At 42.7% G+C, this 24,466-nt stretch overlaps 1 protein-coding gene across 2 annotated transcripts in view; it reads right to left on the bottom strand.

Moving 5' to 3' along the window:
- akt1 (v-akt murine thymoma viral oncogene homolog 1) overlaps positions 1-20,772 on the bottom strand; it is a 30,427-nt gene extending 9,655 nt beyond the window's left edge. The window contains exons 1-5 of one of the 2 annotated variants that reach the window (XM_046412639.1): positions 20,502-20,772; positions 15,081-15,266; positions 2,535-2,663; positions 688-799; positions 297-423 (exon numbers count right to left, since the gene is read on the bottom strand). In XM_046412639.1, coding sequence (XP_046268595.1) covers positions 297-423; positions 688-799; positions 2,535-2,663; positions 15,081-15,126 — 414 coding nt within the window. In that variant the 5' untranslated portion in view covers positions 15,127-15,266; positions 20,502-20,772. The remainder of the gene's footprint in view (positions 1-296; positions 424-687; positions 800-2,534; positions 2,664-15,080; positions 15,267-20,501) is intronic. The other variant, XM_046412638.1, reaches the window with a different exon arrangement.
- Between the last annotated feature and the right edge of the window lie 3,694 nt (positions 20,773-24,466).

Genomic DNA, 24,466 nt, shown 5'->3' with positions numbered 1-24,466 from the left:
GTTGTGAAACCTGGTGGACATGCTATCTGGTGCTAAGCCACCCACGGCTGATGTTGGGAAAGTGGAGAGTGGCCTGGGAGAGGCTGAGAAAGGGCTAAAGTGATGTCAGTGCAAATAAGGCAAGGCAGGGCAGGGCGGCTGAGAAGAGCAATGGTCAACATGGAAGACCAGGATATACTCAGGGTGGGGAGGAATAATTTGAATGAGGTAAAAGTACATGGTAATGGACACTGAGGTGTATCACATTGAGACAAAGGAGAGAAGGAGCTAAACAGCAGAGTGAGACGGGGCCGTACCACTTTGTGTTTGATTTTGGTCAGGTAGACCTCCATGTCCATGGGGTCTGGAGAGGAGTCCATCATCTCCTCCTGTTGTTTCTGCAGGCCTTCAGCCACTGCCTGGATGGCTTTAGTCCATTCTTCCCTGAGGGAGGCATAGGCAGCAGAGAGATTACATCAGTCAATCACGTAATTGTCTTCTTATCAACAGGAAGGCAATTTCAAGTGTGAGTTCTGCCAACAGCCAGTGGACACTGTGTTGAGTGCATAACAATAATTAACTATGTTGGTGTTTGCTTTTGTGTTAGAAAAACAGAGCTGTTAAACTGCATTCAAGCAGATTCTCTACATGTAAACGAATTGTGTTTTACTGCTCTACGAGCCGAGAGCATGCGTGTTTCTCGCTTACCTCTCCTCGGGGGTATCCACGTGGAAGGTGCGCTCGATGACAGTGGTCCACTGCAGGCAGCGGATGATAAATGTGTTGGGCTTGGGCCGTTCTGTCTTCATCAGCTGGCACTCTGACCACAGCCAGGGAGAAAAGGAAGGGAGACGTCGAGAAGGGCCGATGCGTAGGGGAGAAGAGGGGAGAGACAGACCCACAGTTATAGCCATTTATCTTTATCGCCACCCTAACAGACACTGTCAGCCAATTTGGAAAAGGACAGGTGCACTTTGGTGAAAGAAAATAACTCAGATCTTGTCAGCCCCTTTACAACTTAACATTTGCTTATCTAGGGTTTAAGAATCTGTGTAGTATTACATAAAAACAGAACTTCTTAGAATTAAAAAATATATACAACAATTTAGTACAAATTCTAGTATTTCATCGAGTCCAGTTTGAATTCCAGACTTGTGCACTACTATGTGCATACTGTGTTTATCATTTTTATTTCTGGATCTGTGACTAATTGGTTTACTATTTTCATTATTGATATATCAGATGATTAATTTCTTGATTAACCAAGTGCTTACTCGTTGATAAAATGTCACAAAATAGTACCAAAAAAAACATTTTTCTTTCTCAAACACTCAAAAACCTTAATATATTTGAGTTACAGTGATATAAAACAAGAAGCTGAAACTAGAAAATGCTTGGCATGGACAACTTTTACTTTTTCTTTCTTTTATTTTCTTTATCCTTATTAGACTTACTGAAGTGCAAATTTAAAAGCAAATCATCCTTTCCCCCAGTTTCTCTCAATTCTCACACTTTTGTAGCAAATAACTGTTTGGGAAGCAGTCTGCAAAACAATTGCTCACAACAGTGTTATAACTGAATTTAGAAAGCGGATATTTCCATCTGCACCTCCTTCACATTAACATCTGTTCCCAAATGAAACATGTCAGCAAATATGTCAAAACGTGACACAAAATAGCCTCTGTCTGATAGATGGAGGCCAGGGGAGTGGACCACCACTGAGATCCAACATGGCTCCATCAGGGTGAATATGTAATCCAGCTGCAGCATCCCCGTCAGCAGCGACGCACCATGTGTCCTCTGCAGTGGGGTCGCAGTGGTGACAAAAACCAAAGCCACCGCTGATGGAGGCAGAGCCTCAGAGCGGAGCCCAGATAAATACTTGAAATCAGGCAGCTAATAGCCACGATAACTCAAGAGTGTCGGAGAGGAAACATTTTGTTAAACAAACAGTATGCTGTCTAATTGCTGTGTTCAGTCATCTGCACAGCTTATCACAGCAACTTTCTCTGATGTGAAGATGGAGTGGGCTGAGCTGCTCTGGGCATTTTTTTTTGTTGTTGTTGTTATTTTCTGTCATATAAAAACAGACAGTATGTGGAAGACAGAAAGAAGAGCAATGACAGCTGAGATATTAATGCCAGCATCTTGCATGCGTGTACAGTGGAAGAGCTTTGCCTCAGAGTGGTGCCCCTATTGAAAGAAACTTGCTGTGATGCTGCTGAGATGATGCTACAGCTAATCTGCTAATATTCTGTTCATGATCATTTTAAGAGACGTAAAATGGCAAAGAATCTTGGTCATAATACGTGAGATGATTAACTTTAACAATTTACTTTTAGGGACTTGGGCATGAATTTAGAAATTATAACTGTTGCTTTTCGGGGTGGACCTAGAGGCTGGATACGCAAATCCAAACAAAACAAGTATGTGAACAAATTTGTTACAACAATGCAAGTAAAAACAAGAGAGCAGCAAACAGAAAAGGGTCAAACAAGCTGCCGAGAGACAGAAAGGAAAAGAAATGCAGTGGTTTCTCTGAAGCAGATACTCACGTGCCACCGAGAAGTTATTTAAGGGGGTTTCCAGCTGGTCAACATCTTGCGGTCGCTCTTTGTAACCAATGAACGTACCATCACTCTTCAGGAGAAAATACCTTGGCCTCCAGGTCTTGATGTATTCTCCTGATATGAGAAAGAGGTTGAAAAAGGACTGCTGTGTTATAAGAGATCAAATAAAAACAGCTCAACACCGAGCAAGAGGGATTTTCAGGGGGTTACTGCTCATGGACAAAGCTTAATTGAAAAATTTCACATGCTTTCTCATTTTCAAAATGCTGACCATTACACAACCATTTTGTTTACAATGTGGTTTCATGATTAATGACAAAACAGTGTTGTCCTTCTTGTTTCTTTTTTTAATTCCCAGAGGTGCACCACATTTCCTGCAATCTAATTACCATGCTGTTCACTAGTGCTCCCTAAAATGACCATCTTGTCACCATATTTTCTCTAGAGTAGGTCAGCTGCAGGACAAATGGTGGTTTTAGTAGGAGTCAGGACCCTTTCCTCCAACCCGTCTGTCCCATTTCCAGTTGCTTGCAGTGACAGACTCTCAGGGAACATTCAAACTGTCCTTTTTTCTATCCTCCCTCCGTTTCCATGCACTGGTAACATAAGATTTAGGATTCAAGTCGGCAGATGGTCCTAGATGGGAAAAAAGCCTTGTTCAAAAGAGTTTTGTATACTTGAGACAAAAAAAAAAGAACTTAGTATTGCACTCCCATGAGTCCAGATGGACAGTCTCCAACAAAAAAGTTTCAAAATCAGTACAGCACAATCTGAGATATTATCTTTTTATTTCACATATTTTTCTTCCATGTCAAAAACATGTCTGCCAGCTACATTACCCATAATGCACCTGATCACTGACAGTTCAAGATTCCAGTGTGTTGTGCTAGTAGCCACTAGTGTCTAACCTCAAGTGCAGATGAGGAGTGGGCGACAGAAGTCTGAAAAGCTCACTTCTTTCCAAATGATATCACTACTTTTATTCTTACTTAACACAACAGCAACTCTCAAGCCTCGCGTACAAAATTGGTCAAGTTCCCCTTTAAAATGTAGATGCTATTATTGTAAATGTAGTCTATTGTAACCACTCTTCTGTTTTTTTTTCCCCCTATCGATCATTTTGTAACATCGCGTTTGCCAAAGCCTCAATTTGATTTTCAAATAAAACTTTCCTCAGTTTGCACTTTCTACACAACAGCCATAACCTCAAGTCATGCATGTCCATCCCATTCGCAGACACACTAGCATCACACAAATGAATCTCTCGTAGGCAGACTAAACTCAATTTATTCCGGTGATGCTTCAGGAAATGTTGCGCCAGATGTTGTGCAGACGGGGGGAAAAATAGCTTACATACCATAACAAGGCAGTGGCACACAGTGGAGAGGGACTTGAATATTTATACAGGAAAAGTGTAATTTATTTTTAATTACGGAGCCGCATATTAACCCCATGCAGAGCTGAAGCAAGCTGTCCTTAATTGCCCCATTTCCTCCAACACAGAAGTGTGGTGTGTGTGTGTATGAGTGTCTGCAGGGGAGAGGTAGGAGATCTGTCAATATGAGCTTCTGTTACCCTCCTTCAAACACACACACTTCTGACTGATGAAAGCGAGAACAGATTATGTCTGAGACTGTCTCCTCTGTTCAGTCTACTTCCTTAAAAAATATTTAAGGAGAGTACAAGAATTTAAAAAACTGACCAAACATCTCTTTTCAGGATTTGTCACTTTTGACGGCTTAAAATTATTAACTTCCTCATCCCGCTTCTTTTTCATTTCTTTGACAACATGCGCAGCAAACTAATAGGATATTTTCCACATGGCTCTTCTTTGTCAAGCTAAAAGATGAGGAGGAAAAGAAAAGGACATTTAAGAAGAGAAACACTGTAGTTGACCACACACAGCAGGATGAAGCCTCGTCAAACCGGCTATCTGTACATCACCTTACAGCAGAGTATGAAGCTATTAAACCAAAAGATGACACCCAAATGCAAAACACCTGACTTACTGCGGCTGGCAAGATGGTGGCACCAGTCACCACAAAAGAAGACATCTGCCCCAGAGCACAATATGCTTTAGTCTTCAATCTGCTGCAGATGTACAGTATGTTACTACATTTTTCATCATGGCACAGGAGAAGATTTTTTCATCTTTTTTTTCTGCAGAGTAAGTGTTTTCAAGCCAAACATTGCTCGTTTAGAAATTAGCTAGCCTTTGTCAGTCATCGGACGGGTGCTGTCCTAACTGAAATGCACACCGGAAGGAATCTCTTTGGTGGATTTCCCCTCATGCCTGATTCAATGCAACACAATCGACGTGATGAGTCGTTTGTCCGTTTTAAACTACAAGCCTCACCGATCAACTTCCACATCAGTCACCCACCCGTGCACGCTGGTCTCCCGAGAATCCACATGCATGTTATTCATCACAGGCCCTCAAGAGAACTACGTTCTTACTTCAGATTTCTGAAGTAAGGACAAAGTAAGTAAGAAAGTAAGTAAGAAATGAAAAGCATAGAAGAGGTGCTATTTAAGAGCACATGTAGCCATAGAAGTACCAGCTGGGAGTTAAACCAAGAAGTCTGTTCAAGACAAACATAAGTTGCCTAAATCTTTCACACTGCGGCCAGAAAGTCTCCTGAGCCCTCTGTACTGAGCCTTGTTTTCCTCAGCTGGGCCCCAGCTGGTGCCTCGCTCTGTGGTCAGGTTTTGGCTGACCCATATCCCCCAGCTATAGTTCATGCCAGCCCACAGTGAGGACAGTATGTGCACAATGCAGAGACAGCATAATGAGCTCCCTACCTGACACTGTGACACCAGACAAAGGCTCACCATAGATGATTGTCTCACCGGTGGAGACTAAACTTTCAGTTTAGAACTTTTGGTTTGGCTGCAGGAACGCAGCAAATCACTTCCAGGCTGAGTAAAAACCTTTCGTACATTATAGCATTCAGATTCTCTGATGGGTAGAGACAGGTGTTTATGTGTACGCATATGCGTGCTTGTGTGTAAATACATCTGTGTGTGTATGTGTGTGTACACTGCCTTGTGGGTAGTGACAGGTATTTGTGTGTCATGGATTACAACAACATCCACTTTGGAAGGCTCAGGGCCTTTCCTGCCAGCTCCACTGACGCACAGCACCCACCAGAAGTAGCATGGGTGGTCGTATGTGACGCAGCAGCGCAAGGCATGGCTTGTATCAGCTAGACATTCTCTCACACTGAGGTGGCCTTGGTCACATGGATGTCAGGAACATGACAAAGTCAGATCACTATTTTCTGTCACTAGAGTGTATAAGAAACTGTCAGTTGCTTGAATAATGAAACTGTGATATTAAGACCAATATCGCAGGTCTGCGTGGTTACTGGGGAGGGGCCACACAAAACAAATGAAGTGAATTCTAAAACCCTCACGAGATCAGTTCAACAGCGACTATGTTACTGAAACTGCACCGAAAAAAAAAAAGTGGAGCTGTGGTCATCTTTTTCCACACTGACACACACCTTTGAAAAAAACTGTCTCAGAAATGCAGCACCATCCTTAACTTAGTACATGCTCTTTCTAGACAGGAGGATACTGCAGCTTCCTCGTCTGTGACCACAAATTTAGTCACATGACAACAGTGGAAGCTGTTATATCCGGTTGTGTGTTTGTCTCTGCAGTGTAACCCCTGCAAACAGTCTGCACAAACAACAAAGATGACCCTTGTCAGCTTCCTATTTACACCCATTTCCCCTTCTTCTACTTTTATTCGGTTCTTCTTGTCACACGCACCGACTTGACGAGAAAGTGAAACTGACAGCTGTGCTTCTTTTCTTCTTTTAACCGTTGACTCAAGCACAGGAGAGTAAATGTGGAAACAGTGTTATATAATACAGTAGCAGTAAAACAGATCCACAGATTAATTCAAGACCAAATCTACTGAGACTAGCTATCACAGATGTTTTCAATATTCTATAAGAAATGACTTCAATGTTTTGCAGGGTAAACCCCAAATACATCCTGTGTACAGTGAGAAACACAGTGCAGACTGCTGACAAAGGACAATGGGTCTCATAACAATACAGGAGAGCCTTCTGCTTTTAAGTCAGTTCATCATCACTGATGTAAACTGAACTCTTTTGATGTCAACGTGTTCTCCAAAACAGGAAATTGGCCAACAGACAGACTGACCACAGCCTAGATAAGATGAAACCTCCTTCAAGTTTCAGGTCAGACTGCAACTGCAGAGACACACAGACGCACTTCACTACGAGGAAATCCACCAAACGAACGTTGTCCCGGAATCAAAGCCTTTCTAATAAAAGTCAAGTGTGACAGCAGACATGTGGCTGAACTCAACCAAATTAGGGGAAGGACAGAAGAATAGGAAGAATGATTTGACACCAGATGAGAGATGAGAGAACCAGAGGGGACGAGAAAGCCACGCAGTGTGCAAAGAGCTGTGCTGAGCGGAGTGGTAGTGAGACAGATCACTACATATGTTCCCCACATATGTAAGACCGGGGGGGGGGGTGGAGTGTGTATGAGCCATGCATACTGTGCGTGTGTGTGCATGGGAGGAGCTGTCAGGGCCTGATAGAGTGTCTTTACATGACAAGCAGCTGCTGAGGTCTGGGAAGCGCACTGGGCAAAGTGGAAAATAATGAACGGAGAACCGCTGCCAAACACAACAGAATTCATCTTTATTTGCCAACTGCTGCATGTCTGTGTGTGTGGACAGCTATAGTCTACCACAACCACGCCCTCTATACCCCAAACACACACTCACAACCAGGTACAGGGGGAGAGAACAGGTTCGACCACAGTTGTACATGGCACAGCAGCATCTTGTTTGCTTATGCAGGAGTGCAACTAATTATAAGCAGCGTACGTCCATGTGTACTAGTTTCTAATCCAAAAAGGTAACTCAGCAGAGTTTGCCTTAGGCAAATCTGAAAACATCTTTTAGAAAGTTCAAAGTGAGGTTTTCTATTTCACATACTGAAATGATCACAAGAGCGTGTCGAGGTTTACAAATTTGAAAGTTTCGACAAATTTGTCAAAGACTTGCAAGATTAAAATAGACTCGACGTTTTCTTTCGACACTGGATCCATTTGCAAGTCAACTTGGCTTAAGACGCCGTAACAGCAAGGGCTGGCCAGGCAGACTGGTTGAGGGGTCAATAAATAAAAGGAAAGAAACGTGGAAGCCTTTAGACAGAAGGGGGAGAGAGAGAAAGAGAGAGAGTGACAGAGGTTAGTGGCTGTTTCCGAGGAGCGTCCTGTTCTGTCCGTCTCTACGTGACAGCAACAGGAATGTTGAGGTCTCAGCTGCTGTGGCTCGTTGGCTTTTAATAAGACACATCATGCAGCATTCATCGTGGGCCACCAAAAGGAGAGGCCACAGTGTGACAATGTGTTCAAACCAACAATTCGACTGCATGTCATCCCTCTCTCTCCTGTTCTGTCTGGACTCTTTCTACTTTAAGGATTTTAATGAAATTTCAAGAACAATAATTTAAACAGAGGCCCACTGTATACACCTGGCACTAGATAAACCATACACACAGTCACAGAACATGTGGTTGAATATAAGAACACACACACAGTGAGAGCACCCAAGAGAGGGTCAGAGAAAATGTGCCTCTCAGTGCCCACAGCCAGTGGTTGGACTTCCTGAGGGAGCTGCTGTTAGATTTGGTCCCCGTCTGGCCATTCACAGCTTGGGGATGAGAGGAAGGGAGCCAGTGGTAACTGCATGAACGTGTGTGTGTGTGTGTGTTTGAGTGGTGAGAATCGGATGAGGGGGGGAGGTAGGCGGAGGTTGAGGATTAGGGAATTAGAACTCCAAAGCGAGGGAGGAGGGGGTGAGCGGGCTGCGCCTTTTGTTGGTTTTTCCTCAGCCGCCCCCGCCATCCCTTCGGCCCTTTTCTGCCGAGTTCTGCCTGTAGGCTGCAGCTGCGGCCTGCCACCCTGTGCCCTGCATCTCAATGAGCCACGGGCCGCCCGCTCCAGAGGAGAGGGGGCTCCCTGATGCAGGGGTCACCACTGAGCCCCAGCAACCGCAAACTCCGCCCAGCACCATCCCCTGCTCTGAGCAACAGAGCTCTGAGCAGGGCTTCTTGTGCTTCCCCGGATACCCAACTACCCATTTCTGGCTGTGACCATATAAGGCAGTACCAGGCTCACAAGTGTTCCTGAACTGTCCAGGAATTTGGGCTCCTTCATTTTACACCCCTTCTCTTTATGTCTTCCTGACATCCTCGTCTACGCCAACCCTCGTTTGTTGGCCCCTCTCTCTCTCCCATGCAGCTGGATGGGAGACTCCAATGCCAGGGTTTTGGCAGCAGCATCAACAGGTTGTGGGGAAGGGCTACCCGGGCCTCCAATGTAGCCCTCTCTGTCTCTTCCCCTTATCCCTCGCTCTTTCTCTCTATCACTGCAATTGCTGCTGCTACCCCAACAGGAAAAAAAGCCAGGGGGGTGTGGGTGCAATGGAGGCTGCCCCGCTTTCTCACGCTTGTAAGAAAGCCCTCACTTCTTCTCCGTGGTGAGTGACACCTGCTGATTACCATAGAGACACTGAGAAGTCCCCCCCAACCCCTCCCTCTCCGCCACACTGGAGCTGAGATTTGCCCCCTCTCCCTGAGTAAACAAGCAGTCCATGGATTAGTTAACTGGGTTACCGCATGGCAAACAAATAAACACACATTATTTAAAGCAAATTAGTGCCAATGAACTCTCAATGACTAGTGTAAGATTTAACATCCTAAAATGAGGAAGGAACAAACCCCATTTTTCTGTAGAAAGGCAGTCTTCACGTGTTTGTTGAGACCAGCTTCCTGTCTGTAAGGCCTCTGAATAACTTATAAAATACACTCTGAATAATATAACAGGCTGATGTTGTGAGGGACGTAACACATATCTGTGGATACACTCAGCTCTTAGTCTGCAGACAGCTGAGCATCCCCTTCATCTCGCTGTCTCCCCTACCCCCCCTAAACTGAAGAGCGGTGCCAGTGATGTGATCGATGTTGGAGAAGCTTCTGGGTGCTTTTCACTGTTCCATAGCCGCTTCCGCCATGGGTCTGAGTTGTCAGCAGGCTCATTATCCTAGCAACAGGGTAGTGAGGCTGTGGGTGAGGATTGTGTGCTGGATGCAGGGGGGAGGATCAGGGAGCAATGGGGGCAGGCAGAGGCAAAGAGGGGAGTTAATGGAGAAGAGGAGAAAAGGAATGTGGGAGTTAGAATGGGAGAAAGAAAGAGGAAGTGACATAGGTAAAAAGGGAACAAGAGGGGAGCAACGACCGAGGGGGGCAATGCTGAGAACCACAGTTGTGGCAAGCAGGAGGACACTGCACAGCAAAGTAAGCACACAGCGGGCTTGCCGTGAGAGGAGGCGAGTGGTGGAGGTGCCACCTCCTTCAGCCTCCTGGTCCCCCCGCCCCCGCCGCAATGCCAGCCAGCCTGCCTGCCGACAGCTGCACCCCAGTAATTTACTTCTCTCCACCACATTTAACAGGAAGACTGCTTCCCATTACCCAGGGCAGGGGGTCCGTGCTGACGGCCAGACACCCGGCCAGAGCGCAGGCTTCCTGGTGTGACACCCTCTGCTGCTGGACCCTGCCTACAGGGGCTGATACTTCAACTTCCACTGCTGATGATCAAGTGGCTTGTGTCTGGATGTTTAATCACCAAAGTTTCAAAAAGTTTTATGCTACGTCTATAAGTTTCACTTCATCACATAATTATATTTATTTATTATAAATTTATTCACAGTTTTCCCTCCACAAAAGAACTGTTCATCTCTCATTTATGTTCTACGATTTGCTTTTCACAAAAATTGATTGTTCATTGGTCAAAATAAATTCTTTTGTAAATTAGGCTTTGACCTCACTGTTCTTAAATTTGACTTTAAAAAATCTTTACATGCCCCAATCTGATTTGTTTTAACTTCTTTTATTAGTACCAATGATATGCTGGACAGCTTTAACTGTATATCTAGTTGAAAAGAACATTAAAATATCTTATCTAGGTTCTTTTAATAACAACTAGTAGTGTTTAGAAATTGCAAATTAATTACTATGTATCTCTCTGCTGTACTCTGAATAGAGTATCATAATTTGTATTTGTTATTTTTGAATACTTGGATATCATTTATTTTACGTTTAGACGACATCTATTAGTTAAAAATGTGTATCAAACAGAATTTTTCTTTAATCTGGATTTTACAACAAAATGAGAGGTTTAATTGTGTATAAAACCTAATCACTATTTAGATGATATTATCACATTACTATAATTAAGTAAAGCACCACATAGCTATGTTTCTGATTACAGTAATTTGATTATTGCTTATCCACAAGCTTCAAGATCAGAAAGAGAATCATTCTGGGATCAACTTCACAGGATTTAGTCATTTTAAGTTATGTGTAAATGTCTCACGATTTGGATGAAAATATTAGCAAATTGAATGAGCGATTGCAGCAGCTCTGCAGTATGTAATGTATGTGTTTGTGGGTGTGCTGCAGCAGTGTGTGGCCTACAACAGCCATGATGAGGGGATGTGTAGGAGCCTGGGCGAGCCATGCAGCAGAGCTGGCAGCCAGTCAAAGTCCTAAAGTCCTGAGAGTATCAGCATTGCAGCATCATGAGACATTCTCAATCAGGTGGGCCTGCTCCTTTGAAGAGCATTGAACTGTACAAGAAACACAACATTCCCTTACTGAGATCACCAATACTGAAAGAGGGAATGAATACAAATGTGGAAAATACTGGCTGAATTATTAGAGGCCTGTTCACCAGATGCACAAGGCACAAATATTCAAAAGACGAAAGGGAAAAAAAAAACAAAAAAAAACATCTACACTGACTACTGTGTCTGTGGTTTCACAAAACCCATGCAGCTCCCCCCTCCCAACACACACACACACTTTCCTGGACCACCAACAAGGTCTCGCTTGATGGAGCAGCAGCTCAGGGGTGTCCCTTCAGCCACATGACCAGCGAGGAAACCAATCAGCTGATGAGCTCCAAACCAAACGTCGAGAGGTTCTATGGCAGGTCGCACATAACATCCATCTGCTCTCCTGAGGCCGACTGGGTCACTGAGCAATGTTCTGGGAACATCACAAAGACACTGCTCAACTTCTGTCTCTCTCTCTCTCTCTCTCTCTGCCTGCCTCTTCATCTTTTCCTCACTATTTCTACTGGTGTGCCCTCTGTTTTCCCTCGCTCTCTCACCTCACCCCTCCTCCCATGAGTCGGAGCCAGCTGAGCGTGCTACCCAAATCTAACAGTTGTTGTGGCCTTCGTTAGCCTAACGAAGGGGCCGGCTCTTTATACTTGTCAGGGAGCAAATGATTCAAACAAACAAGGGCCAGGGAAGAGGGGAGGACAAGCAAGCGCTGTTCTGTTGAGCTTCACTGGGTTCTTGGCCGCAGCACTTGCCTGGAAACTAGGGAACCCACAATCTGGCTCTTTGATGTCTGATGATGCTCTGGCTTTGATGGAAACTTTGGAAAAACACATTTGCAAAAAGAAATAACATAGTGCTCGGTCTCTGTGGCCGCTAGAGGCCGTAGGCACATTCGAAGTGTGTGGGTGCATTCTGAACGACCTGAAAGGGAAGTATCATCTGTGGACGCATAACAACTGGTTATAATAGTAACAACAAAGTTAGTGTTTTTGCAAGCCTGTACTTGTGATTCAGTTGGTGCATAAGGGCACTGGGTAATGTCCTGCTGGCAGTGTTAACTTCTGATTAAATATGCTACACGCTGTCCATACACTCACACATTTGCATATGCATGTCCAGACGTACGCACACGCTACCCCTATCCTACTCGGCTGCTTTGTCTTGCATTCCAAAGCTGTCCTTCCAAAAAGCAGACAACAGTCACAACAACACATCCCAGGCAGGGTCCACAATCCAGACATATTACTGCAGTACAAGGCTTACAGAGAAAGTATGAAGGTGTGTCCTTCAGAATGAGATCATTTCACTGAGCGCAGCCTGTCTGGAACAAATGCACAGAGCACTCCAAGGCTGAGAATCTGTTGCTCTAATGACAGATTAGCTCTCCTGGATGGTTCACGGGGTACTAAGGCACAATGCTCGCTCTGCTTTCTTGCAGGAGCCTCCACACAGTTTACAAGTGCCTGCTGAACATAACTAATCAGACAGGAAACAAAGAGCGAGTGTGAGTAGTGTGGATTTGTCAAGCAGAGTGTCCGTGCTCTGTGCCTTGCCCACCATGAAATCTGTTCACCGTGTACTACTGCTAAATGGGCATTATTGGAGGACAAAGCCACACTGTAACTGTACCTGCTTTCATTGAGTCTCATGCAAAGGTATCTTGCTGCTAGACCATGACCATGGAACACACACAAACTGTTGATGGAAATATGGAGGACTATCTTCTGTAAAACATTAAATTGGTGTTTTGAGTGCACACATGGGAGTAATGAGCATGCTGAACACACTTGGAAGCAGTATAAGCCATTTATTATTACGCCCACATGGAGATGTGAGTCACTTGGGTGGCGCCACCACACAAAGCAGCTTCACTCAAGGTGCAACATAGGATGATAACGGTTGAGTGGGGGCTAGCTGGCTGAGGTGATGGACAGTGAGACAGGGGTACTGCAGGTTCACCTTCTGTGCAGTGGCTTTGGGGCAAAGACTGCATGACAGTGACGCGACACGAAAAGCCTTCCTGTCAAGGAGGCAGGTGGACGTCCTCCAATCAAAACACAGAGACTCTGGGTGACATTTCACAGGGCACAGCTGCTGGGCTGCGACAGCATGCCAGCTCACTATTCCTGAAGGGTTGTTTGTTTAGTGTGTGTATGAGTGTGTGTCACACACCAGAAGTGTCACTGCTAGAACTCTGTGTGTGTGTGTGTGTGTGTGTGTGTGTGTGTGTGTTTGTGTGTGTACACTACTGCCACACTACTTTGACTGTTTTTCTACAAGTCACTATTTGACTACTCTTAAAGTTATATTTTACACTGGTTCTCAGAATCTTTTTTCTTATCAGCACTGCAGAATGCATGGAAAGATGGACCTGTGCCAGTTCTGTAGCACAAATAACCCACAGAGAAAGAAACAAGCAGCTGAAATAAGTATAAGGATACAAATATACAGACTCATAATGAATGACATGTCAGCATAAACTTTGGACTGGCTTCCCTTCCAAAGAAAGGACGTTCTCTTCTCATTTTTCTACAAAGAGAGACACAACAACACAGTTTGTCTCAAAAGCCTCAGGCACGTGCCGGAAATTTAATTAATTACATAAATTTTGCTTCATATGATTTTATGAAGGGCTAAAGGAAACTTGAGATTGTGGATTCGATAAACCTCTACATTTTTGTCAGTTACTTAGTGCAAATGTAATCACGCAGCGTTTTATCCTTTCACTCACTGAAAGGACCAGGGTGTGTCTGCCTGAGACCAACTGAGCCGAACCAGGCTGACCCTTTCCTATAACAGCAGCCTGTTATGCTCTTAGCCCAAGCCCTGAGGAGGGGGAGCGAGGGCTAACACAGCACAGCGGCACACTGTTCCCCCTAGAGTCTCAGGAACTCTCCTAGTGACCTGCTCCCATCACCTTATCCTCTGAGTCACAGTCTTGGTTTCCCCTATTCCAGTAAAAGCCTGGTGTCTTGGCACTGGGCCTGGGAGCCTTCATTGGTTTTGGAGAAGTTCCTTATCCTATTTTGCCCCTGGTGGTGGTGAAGGTGGTGGAGTGGGCTCCGTGAAACAGCCGGAGTTTGAAGGCAAAGTTAGTATGCACACATAAAGCTGCTCAAAGCCAGCAGGTATGTGAGGAATGCCTCTTCGTCCAAACAACAGGACTCACGCCTGACACAGAGCCACGCCACGCCGCACAGCGCTGTCAGAGCAGCTAAATGGGGCCCGCTGGGGACTCTGCAGCTGGATGGCTCTTTACATTAGATATGGCTTACAGCGTGTTTAAATACAGTTACCTGGTGATCAATCACCTCATAAATGTCATGTCATTCAATTCAAGAAATTCTGCAGTTCTTGGAAAATATATCAGTCAGTAAAGTACTACAATAAATGTTTTGCCCCAGGAGTAAAGTTAATGCAGATTTGCTAAGCATTTGAACCACTGCAGTAAAAATGTCAGCGTTCTGAGCTTACGCCAAACACATGAAAACAGCCATGTACATGAATTCTGCGAAACCAAGTACTTCTTTTGCAGTTTAAAGGCATTTCATTTCCATGTAACAACAAGGAATTTTCAATTTTTTTTCAATCTGCACGACAAACATAGGTTAAGGCATATTTTGTGTTCTTGAGGTTTGCACAGTTGGATTTTGTAGCACATGAGGTGATGATGACTATACATCTTAATGGAATTGTAACAAATACACAAAAGAGAGCATTGCACAATAATGATATACATACAGTGTCTTACTTCACTTTGATTTCAGTGTGGTTACATTTGAAACAATCAAAAGTTACAACTGATACCAAAACAAACCATATAGTACAAACTTCATCTGTGCTTTTACCTCTTTTATGCAGCCATCCCTCTTTGACGATCACCACACTGGTCATGTTGGTGGGCAGGGTGGAGGATCCAGGTTTCCCACAGGGAGAGACACCGCTTTGTTTCCCAAGTTTCCTTCACTCAGCCCTGTGCAGCAGCCTGGAGACGGAGTCCTGGGGTTTACAGCCGCCTTCTCAATGGTGGTTACCTATTAGTTGAAAAAGAGTAAAAATTAGCCCCATATTGAGGTAAAAGATTTTTTTTTCCACTTGTCTGAATATTAACCCTGAGGTCAACATAGCAGAAGAGAGGCAGTGGAAGTGAGCTTTATGGTCCAGTTAGTGGAGGATATGCTTAAACCACAGTTTAGTCCCTTTCCCATGTGGAACCTGCAACCTTGCAAGGTTCAAATATCTGTGTATGGCCACGGTTTTTGCCATTCACAAAGAAGTCTCCCGGTATTGGAAAATTCCATGTAGTTCAAACACAGTGCAACCACTCCTGATTTTTCTACACAAGCAGAACAGCAGCGAATTAGAAAATAATGGCATAAAACAGGCTGTCCAAATGAAGGATTTTAAAATACATTTTGCCCTGTCACAACTGCTGATTCCTGAGGGTTTAGCCAACGATATGTTTGATCTTACTGGGATATGTTGTGAACATATCATTTTATTTTATTTTATGCCTCTTGTTGTATTTTCAGCTTGTTAGCAGGTAGCAGCAGAGTTCAAAATTTAAGGGAGCTTGTTAAGCAGTTAATGTTTTTGTTATTACTTAGCACAAAGCATGATATGAGTTTCTTATTGGGATGGCAAGGACTATTACCCCACTTTGATATGCATATTTTAGCTAAAACACGGACTGATTTAATGATGGACTTAAAGGCTTTGAAACAAAATCATTTTTTCATTCACTCTTTTCCAAACAGAGCCGTCCCTCAGGTGCTCAGTTGCATACTACACTCAAGTTAAAGATGAACGTGGAAGGTATTTGATTACTCTTTGAAAAAAAATATTAGATAATGAGAATTAAATTCACTATATTATATTTTTTCAATTTTTATCATATAAAAAAAAAACCATGCAGAATCCTGCAACAACCAGGCATCAATCAATCACAGCGAACACACAAAAATTTTTAAGAAATAATTAAATGCAAAATCCATTACAGATTTGCTGTCTTCTGGCACTGAAATGTGTGCTTAAGCAGGTATACAAAAGCAGAAAGCTCCTTTCATCCAACCAGATTTTTGTTTAAAAACAAAAGAAATACAGGAAAAATAATTCAGTCAAAATTCAAATTTCATACTATGTGATGAAGGTTGTGTTGAAAATGATGTGACTAAAAGCTCCAGTACAGCTACTGAATGATGATTTCTTTTCCACAAATCCACAACAATTAGGCAAACTGCATCTGCTGATGAAGATCATGTGATATGACTGAAAGCTACTAAACGGGCCTCAGGGTGAGATTGTTCTCTTGACTAACTAAATATGTTGTGGGGTAAAGGCATGCTGTTTACTCTGGGGATGAATAGACTGAAATGCTTAAGTACACAGATAATGTTAGTGCACTTTATCTGCGAGTGTTGATGTTTTCATTCACCTGTGGTGACAGCATTACAGTAAACTGCCTGCATGATATTTACAGAACAACTTGACAACAGCCTATTCACACATGAACAGAAATGAAAAAGTTGCTGTCACATTTAGAAAGTAAATGTGTGAAAGGGTCTTCAGAGAGATGTGTGAGTAAAGTGCAGACTGAAAATTAAATGTATGTTAAAAAGACAGAGCTAAAGCAACAGTCTTAGCTGTTCAAACTCAAGTAAGAATGTAAGATAGAAGACAGTAGAAAAGTGTGCTGACAGTCATCTGATAGACTAAATGAGGCTGAATTCCATCACTGACTTATCGGTTATTCATCAACACCATGTACTAAAAACCTGCAGGCTAACAACCAAAATGCTTGACCTTTTGATTCATTCAGTACTTCTTTATTATATAAAGACAGCTCTGAATGCAGGGCAGAATCAAAAGAATGATCAATTGCCATGCTTGTTCACACAAATGTCACATACTGCACCAGGCAATCTCTGACCATCAACTGAAATCAATTGGCCTGCTGCTGCTCCGTCAGAGTAAGGCCATCAAAAGAGAGCTCTGTTTGAGTGGCCTCATCCAGCCTACTGGTGGGGACAACAACAGGAAGTGGATGTGACTATTGACAGACTGCAAGTCATATCAGTACAGCCTCAGGCTCGAACACATCTGTCAGTGAGTGAGTGAGCAACGCGCCTTTTACAGCCATTCTGCTCACTTCCATCAATGAGCAAAAGTGAGCTTTTAAAAACACTGTTTATTTTTGCTCTGTGTTTTTGTTTATTGCACTGGAGTTGCTGTGCTTGTGTTACACAGTCAATGTTGGAAGGATCTTGGAGAGGGATTTGAAAAAGCACACTGAGCGCTATTCAAACTAGGGATCACACAAAACCGTTGGATCCCTTCGGCATCTTAGTGTGTACTCTGTGACACAGGCACGCACACATATATACACATTGGGATACATCACACAAACAAACTTGAGCGCACACACCACAGCCAAGAAAGCAACACATGCACAAGACCGGCTCTGGAGCCACAACAGAGCGTTGCTGTTTTAATGGGAGCGACCTGTTGCTACTGCGGCCTGTGTGGAAAAGCTGGGCTGCTGCCAGCGCTGCAGCCAGCAGCCACTGAATGAACCCAGTACCCTGACAGTTGGTCACATGGTCCTCCGGCCTCTGGGCCGCCACCGCCTGCCGCCCGCCTGCCTGCCTGCCTGCTCTGCCGTCATCAAAGCTTTCAATCATTCATCTTTCTGGCTCCAGCTGCGAGGGCCTCCCCATTCAATGCAAATCAGTGTCATGCAGCAAAGATGCCACACACTGAGCCTGTCACTGGGATATAGAGGACAGCTTGCCGTTTGCGGCAGGAATCAAAACAATCAGGCCGTCATCACCGCACTACTTCCTTCATTTCAGATCGATGGATACAAAACTGTTTTTGCTCTGTTTTCTGCTGTCAAATGGGTAAACAAGTGAGTAAAGACACAACTTCATCTGCCGGTAATTTTCACAATTAATCACTTAGTCCTTAAAATGACAAAAAAAAAATGTCCATCGCAACTTCCCGGAGCCCAAAGTGACATATTCAAATTGCTTCTTTTGTCCAACCAACAATCCAAAACTCAAACACTCCCATTTACAAGCCCAACTACCATACATGAGACAGAAAAGAAGCAAATATTTAAATTTTAGAATCTGGAACAAGCAAACGTTTGACATTTTTACTTGAAAAATGACTGAAACTATTAACTGATTATCAAAATAGCTGGTCACTACACCATTCTTTTTCTAACTGACTAATCATTGCAGCTCTGCAAGTGGGTTAGCAGCTGGTTACAAAAATAGAACGTTACACTCATGTTTAAAATGATTAAACATCAAATGTGCTCACCTGCTGCTGGGAAACAGCCTCTGAAATGACACTTTTTATTAATGTTCAAATGCCACCATGGAACTTGTAAAGGTGTGAGCTACTATACAGCGCCAAGTTCCTCTTTCAAGTTCCCTGAAAACACATCGCTAATGATAACAATATTGTGGAGAGGTGTTGGTAAATGCCAAACCACAGCTACTGTAACCTTCAAAGTCAAGTAGACTCACTGCTTTAATCCTGTGATGACATGAACAACAACCCTGTTAAAACTGAGACAAGCTTTGAACTAAATTAAAGATAGATCACAAAGTTGGACTTTTTCAAATATACACCAGTCGTAACATACTCATTCCGTCCTTTTAAAAGAGATCTGGATTACAAAGGACAAGATCGTTTGTTTTGTTGCAAATCAAATGACTGTGCCGTTAACTTGAACACCGACTAAACGAGATGAATGAGACAAGTATTTTAGGCTGCAGTGTTCTCGGTTTCATGACACAGAGCAGGAAGAGTACCATCATGTGATGCTGACAGCGGGCTACCATCATTAGCAGCGTATCCTCCTCAGTGATAATACATCTGAACCCTTGTGGTGCAGGCAGAGAGACGGCCACAATAAGTCTGCCTGTGTACAGGGACAACAATTTCAAACAACATTCCTCAGATTCTGCATGCAACTGGTGGCACATTTGCGTCAAAGGGGCTGTGAAGGGATTGGGTGGGAGGTGACTGGCATTTTCTAAATAGAACAGGGAGAGCCAAGTAGTCACTGGCTGCATCATTACACCAGCTTGTTGCGTCTTCCCCGGGTCACATGCCAAGTCTCCCTGCGTACACACACTGGACAGACATAGTCTCATGACTGATAAAAAAAACATTTTGACACTAAAGGCGTTACGGTTACAACATGCCCATGGACAATGTTCTCTTTCCAGACTGTACATGGATACGTAACCCCTGGCACACAGACACAAACAGACAGTAACATCAAGTAAAGTGTGAGTTCTCTCAAGTTGGACATTTAAGCTTTGCATCTTGCATGTCCATTAAACCAGTGGTGCTCAGATGCGCATATGACAAGTCCTTACATTTTGACTCCTACCACATCACTCTTCAACAATGAACCTTCTTGACATAATTCGTGTAGTTAGCAATGATTTAGTAAAGAAGTGCATTACTGTCATCACTGTAGGTGGGATGAGTGAGGACAGTAAAACCTATCACTGACACAGTTGCACACTCATTCTGCAATTGTCCTGATTACAGGGAAGGAACAAAAGAATATAACTCTATTATACCTTTACTTTATGACTTTCCTGCTGCCCAAACTTTGGACCTGAAGGTCCTTATGCCCCGTTTCGAGAACCACTACAGGTTGGCATCATGTCAACAACAAATATGTACCATTTCTTCTCATCACTGAATGTGGTCGCATCAGAGCGACAACAGAGCAGCAGCAAGCTAGCAAAGCTAACGACTCAACGTCAAATTATTGTCTGGCAATAAATTTCGCACTCAAACAAGTAAACAATCGCAGTGGTAGTTCATAACAATGAATGAGCTGCTATCTCGCTGAGCTCATTTGTTTTCATTTGCCTGCTGGGCCATAAAGTGGAAGCAAAAACAACTTTCTCGTGGAGGTGAACCGTTTAAAGTAACATGACTGCAGATATTTTGGCCTGAGGGCTGTCTCCAAAGTGGTCATTGTCAAAAATGAATGGTTAAAATCTTAAAAGAGAGTCGCTGTTGTTTGTGGGGGGGGGGGGAACAACAACACGTTGTAATTAACGACAGGACGCTTATAATCTCTCGACTTTGCTGCTAAATAACTTTTAAAGCAAAGCGAAGTCAGGAAGGTACCTCATTTCAGGTTTGTATTTAGCGAGAGAAAGGATATGGGGCCTAGCAGGGCAGCCTGGGTGAGAATAACCGCATCCCATGTAAGTACAATGGGGACCTACCCTGTCTAGCAGTCGACCTCTTGTAGTTAACCATGCGAAGGAAACGCGGACATTTACCTGGACAGGAATTCAACAGTGTGTCCGTTTCATTATAGTGAGCTGTTTCGGCGATATATTAAGTTGATAAGTCCTTCAACAATCTGGACAAAAGTGCTCTCATTTACTCCGTTTCTTTGCCTTTCTTCCACTACACCTCCCAAACGCGCTGTCTGCAATGCCTCTGTGGCAGCCTGCTCTCCCGGGTCCTAAAGCCGACCCCGTTTCTAGTCACACTCAATATAGGAGGAGTGGTAGGCTGTCAGCCGTCCCATTGAAAAATCCTGCCGTGTTGCTATAGGGGCTTATCAGGGACTGCATGGCCTTGTTGAACTCTGAGGGGTTTTTTTTTTCATCTGTGGTTTCCAAAATGAGGTTCTGGGACCTACAAGGTCCCGCGTAAGCTTTCCAGGGGAACCTCAGTATAATAAAGGGTATCTCTATTTTTGACTTCCTAGAACAATCACATGAGATAATGTACAAGACTGACTTTTTTTGTTACAGCTGTGAATAAAATTTGGGCGTTTGTTTATCACAGTTTAACAGCGCACAAGTTGCTATTTATGTTGGCTGTTTTGTTTAACCCAAAACCCCCATCACATTCAGTTTACTATCACAGAAGACTAAAAAAAAAAAAAGTAAGAAAGTATTAACATTTGATGAGCTGGAGTCAGTGAATGTTTGGAATTTTGGGCACTTTAAGTTATTATCTAAATTACTTTTTAATTGAATGACCACTAGTCATTTCTGTCCTATGCTGTGTACAGTTGTTTAATATGACTTAAAATGAACAAAAAATCAAAATCATTTTAAAAGCAATTTAAAATGCAAGCGTAATTTGTTATCTAAAAGTAGCAATGCGGAAACACTCCAAGCAGCAAAACTGCAAGTTTTCTAAAATAAAATACCTCACTTTAAATAAACAATCAAATAATAATAATAATATCCACCATGAAAGAGTTTATAAAGGGGGACTTCTAAAAGGTAACAAATAAACCAAAGGAGATGTGTATACTGTGGCTAGAGTGCACAATGTCATTTTGTGTTCTGTGCCTTCAGAGCTTCATTAGTGCAAACATGTAAGTGTTCAACTTTACATTCAGCTGGCTTACGATCTTTTGTTTGTTAAGAGACAAATCAACGAAAATCATAAAAATGAAAGATTAATGCTGAGAGTAACATAAGATACAGTGAAAGATTCCAAGCAAACACCATGCAGATTTAAAGAAGGAGGCTTCAGAGGGCTGGGAATAAAGTTTTTTTGTTTTACATGCACCCTGCTGCTCCTGCAGGATCTGGCTTTCGTACTTAAAAGCATTTGTAGTCATGTAGGTCTGTATAATCTAATAAAAAATGTATTAAAACCAATTTGAAAAACTATCAGTTAACCAAGCAGTGAAGATGGGTTTGATGCTGCTCTCTTCTCTTGCTTGTCAGCACTCAAGCTGGAGGCTTCTGGAAGTTGATTTATGGCTTATTTTTGAGAACCTTACAGTAGTAAGGTCTACTGATGCTAAAAATGCACTAAAACTATTAAGACACTCTGATTTGCCGTGAGGTGTTAAGGATCACTGACATTTCCAATAAAAGACAACTTAAACCATGAAGTGACGCTCGGAACTAAACAGGGACTAAACTTCATCTTTACTTTTCCTACTTTATGGCCACCAGTAAATCCAGCTAAAGGCACTTTTACAATCATTGTCTCTTTTTTGGCTCTTGAGCAGCTTTATCTTGGCTGAGATGTACACAAGTACACAGTACACAACTGCATCACATGTCGTTCATCAATGGATGGAGTGAAAACACAACAACCATACTGAGGTTGGATGTCAGCAGATGCGTCTCTGCGATAACGGAGCAAACATCATCCGGTGATGAAGACTGTGGGACCTTTGAAGGCTAAAAAAAAGCCATTAAGTGGACCTTAAGTGGACAGTTTCTTCAAAGTAGTTATTTTCATGGTGAAAAATAAACTCATGTGCTTAATATTAAATAATGCCCTCTGTTGTGTCAACAGGAGGTGCAGCAACATTAAGATACCCAACACCAGGTTATAACTGCAAAGGAAAATGTAAATGCATTGAGATTTATGTGTAGGGTTCAAACTACAACCCTGAATGTTATTCTGGATTATTTTGGATAAACAGCCATCTACAGTCACGAAGAAAGTCATGCCGGAGAGGCAGGAGTTAAACCAGTTAAGGACAGGTACAGACAGGCCAGCTCAGTCAGACTTAAAAGAAGTCATGGATCCTCCGTACCAGCCGAAACACTCAGATTACTGGGTCTACCAAGTCAAAGTGCCTCATGTATTTGCTTCTTTCTCAGCTTTGATACAAGTGAAGTGAACAACAAATGTGTATGATATAAAAATGCAATACAGTGATTTTCAAAGCTTGTGCAATAGCTGAAATATAATACCATAAGAGCAGGAGAGTGGGAGAGCTGCCAGCATTCCCTCTGTGATGAAAAACGTATTGGCCTCTGCCCTCTGTCTCTCAGCTTCTTCTGTTGTCATTTCCCCTCTTTGTCACATACATTGTAATGTGTTCCTCACTGCTACTATGTGTCAGCCTTGCCAAGCTGTTCCTGTCATACAAACAGAACTGAAAGAGGGTATCCCATATTTTTCTGCTGTTGTTGTTCAGTAGTGCCCTCCTCCTCCTCCTCCTCCTCCTCCTTGTCTAACTCTGCTGTCTCTGGTCCAGTTATGGGAATGCTTACCCTGTTGTTTTGCCGGTTCAAAGCAAAGGTAACAAGATCAAAGAGTCAGAGTGAGTTAATAATGTCTTTCCTGTCAAAGACTCATCTGATCTCTTTTCTTGCTTGCCGTATCTGCTCAGAACATAATGAACAGAACAGAACTTAATGGGCTGTTGAAGGAGAATAGATAGCATGTGGTAGGAACAATTAGACACAGAAGGGCAGGAGGACCATAACAGGGAGGAAGTGGTGGGGGGTCTGACCGATACAGCATCTCCAGGCAACTGCAGGGCAATGTTGCTACAACTGTCATGTTATGAGCCTGGATGTATTATCCACCTGTTTTGCAGCTATGTCTATACAACACTAAAGGTTTAGGAGCCAAAGATTTAATGTTAGATAACTGGCATAAATAAAAAGGAAAAAACTTCAAGTCAAAATAAATTTCTTTTATTTAACTATGCAGACTGTATAGTAGAGTCTAATATACAAAGTAGAGTTATTTGGTAAAATGGGGTGTGTGCGGTGGCAGAAGTATTCACTATTCTATATCACACTGTGAAAATACTCCACTAATTAAAAGCCCTGCATTCAAAACATTACTTAAATAAAGTATGTGAGAATACTTAAATTTTAGTAACTGTGCAGTAAAACGTTTCTTGTGAGAGTTTTACCATAATAATATTAATGCTGCATTAGCATTTTGCTGTTGTGGTTATTTAAGGTTGAGTTGTAGTAGTAGTACGACTGATGTGAGAACCATGTATCTCTAACAATTCACCTTTTCATGAGTTCAGAGAAACAGTCCTGTTTTCAGCTTGGTGACACATTTTGCAGCTAATCTGAGTTTTATATATCTATATCTATATCTATATCTATCTATATATATAGTTTATTTAAATTAAGAAGAAGGAGAATTTTTTTTTGAGGATAGTCTACATGGTTTTCACCGAGCAGGAAAGGTATGGAATTTGAAAAGTTGTAACCAATAACTAGAGTTGTCAAATAAAAGCAGCAGAGTTATGAAAAGTTGAATATTTTTCTAATGGAGTAGAAGTATAAAGTCGCATAAAATTAAAGCATTTGCAAGTGAGTGTACAAGTACCTTGAGTTTGAACAATAATTGAACAAAAGTACTTCTTATAAGTGCAGAACAGCACTATATTGTATATTTTTGTAAAAATACTTAAAAAGACAAAAATACATTGATGCATTGCAAGCAT

The sequence above is a fragment of the Scatophagus argus genome, chromosome 15 (assembly GCF_020382885.2).
Source record: "Scatophagus argus isolate fScaArg1 chromosome 15, fScaArg1.pri, whole genome shotgun sequence".
Lineage (NCBI taxonomy): Eukaryota > Metazoa > Chordata > Actinopteri > Scatophagidae > Scatophagus > Scatophagus argus.
Note: the sequence above shows the minus strand (reverse complement) of the source record. Positions and strands in the feature narration are given on the sequence as shown.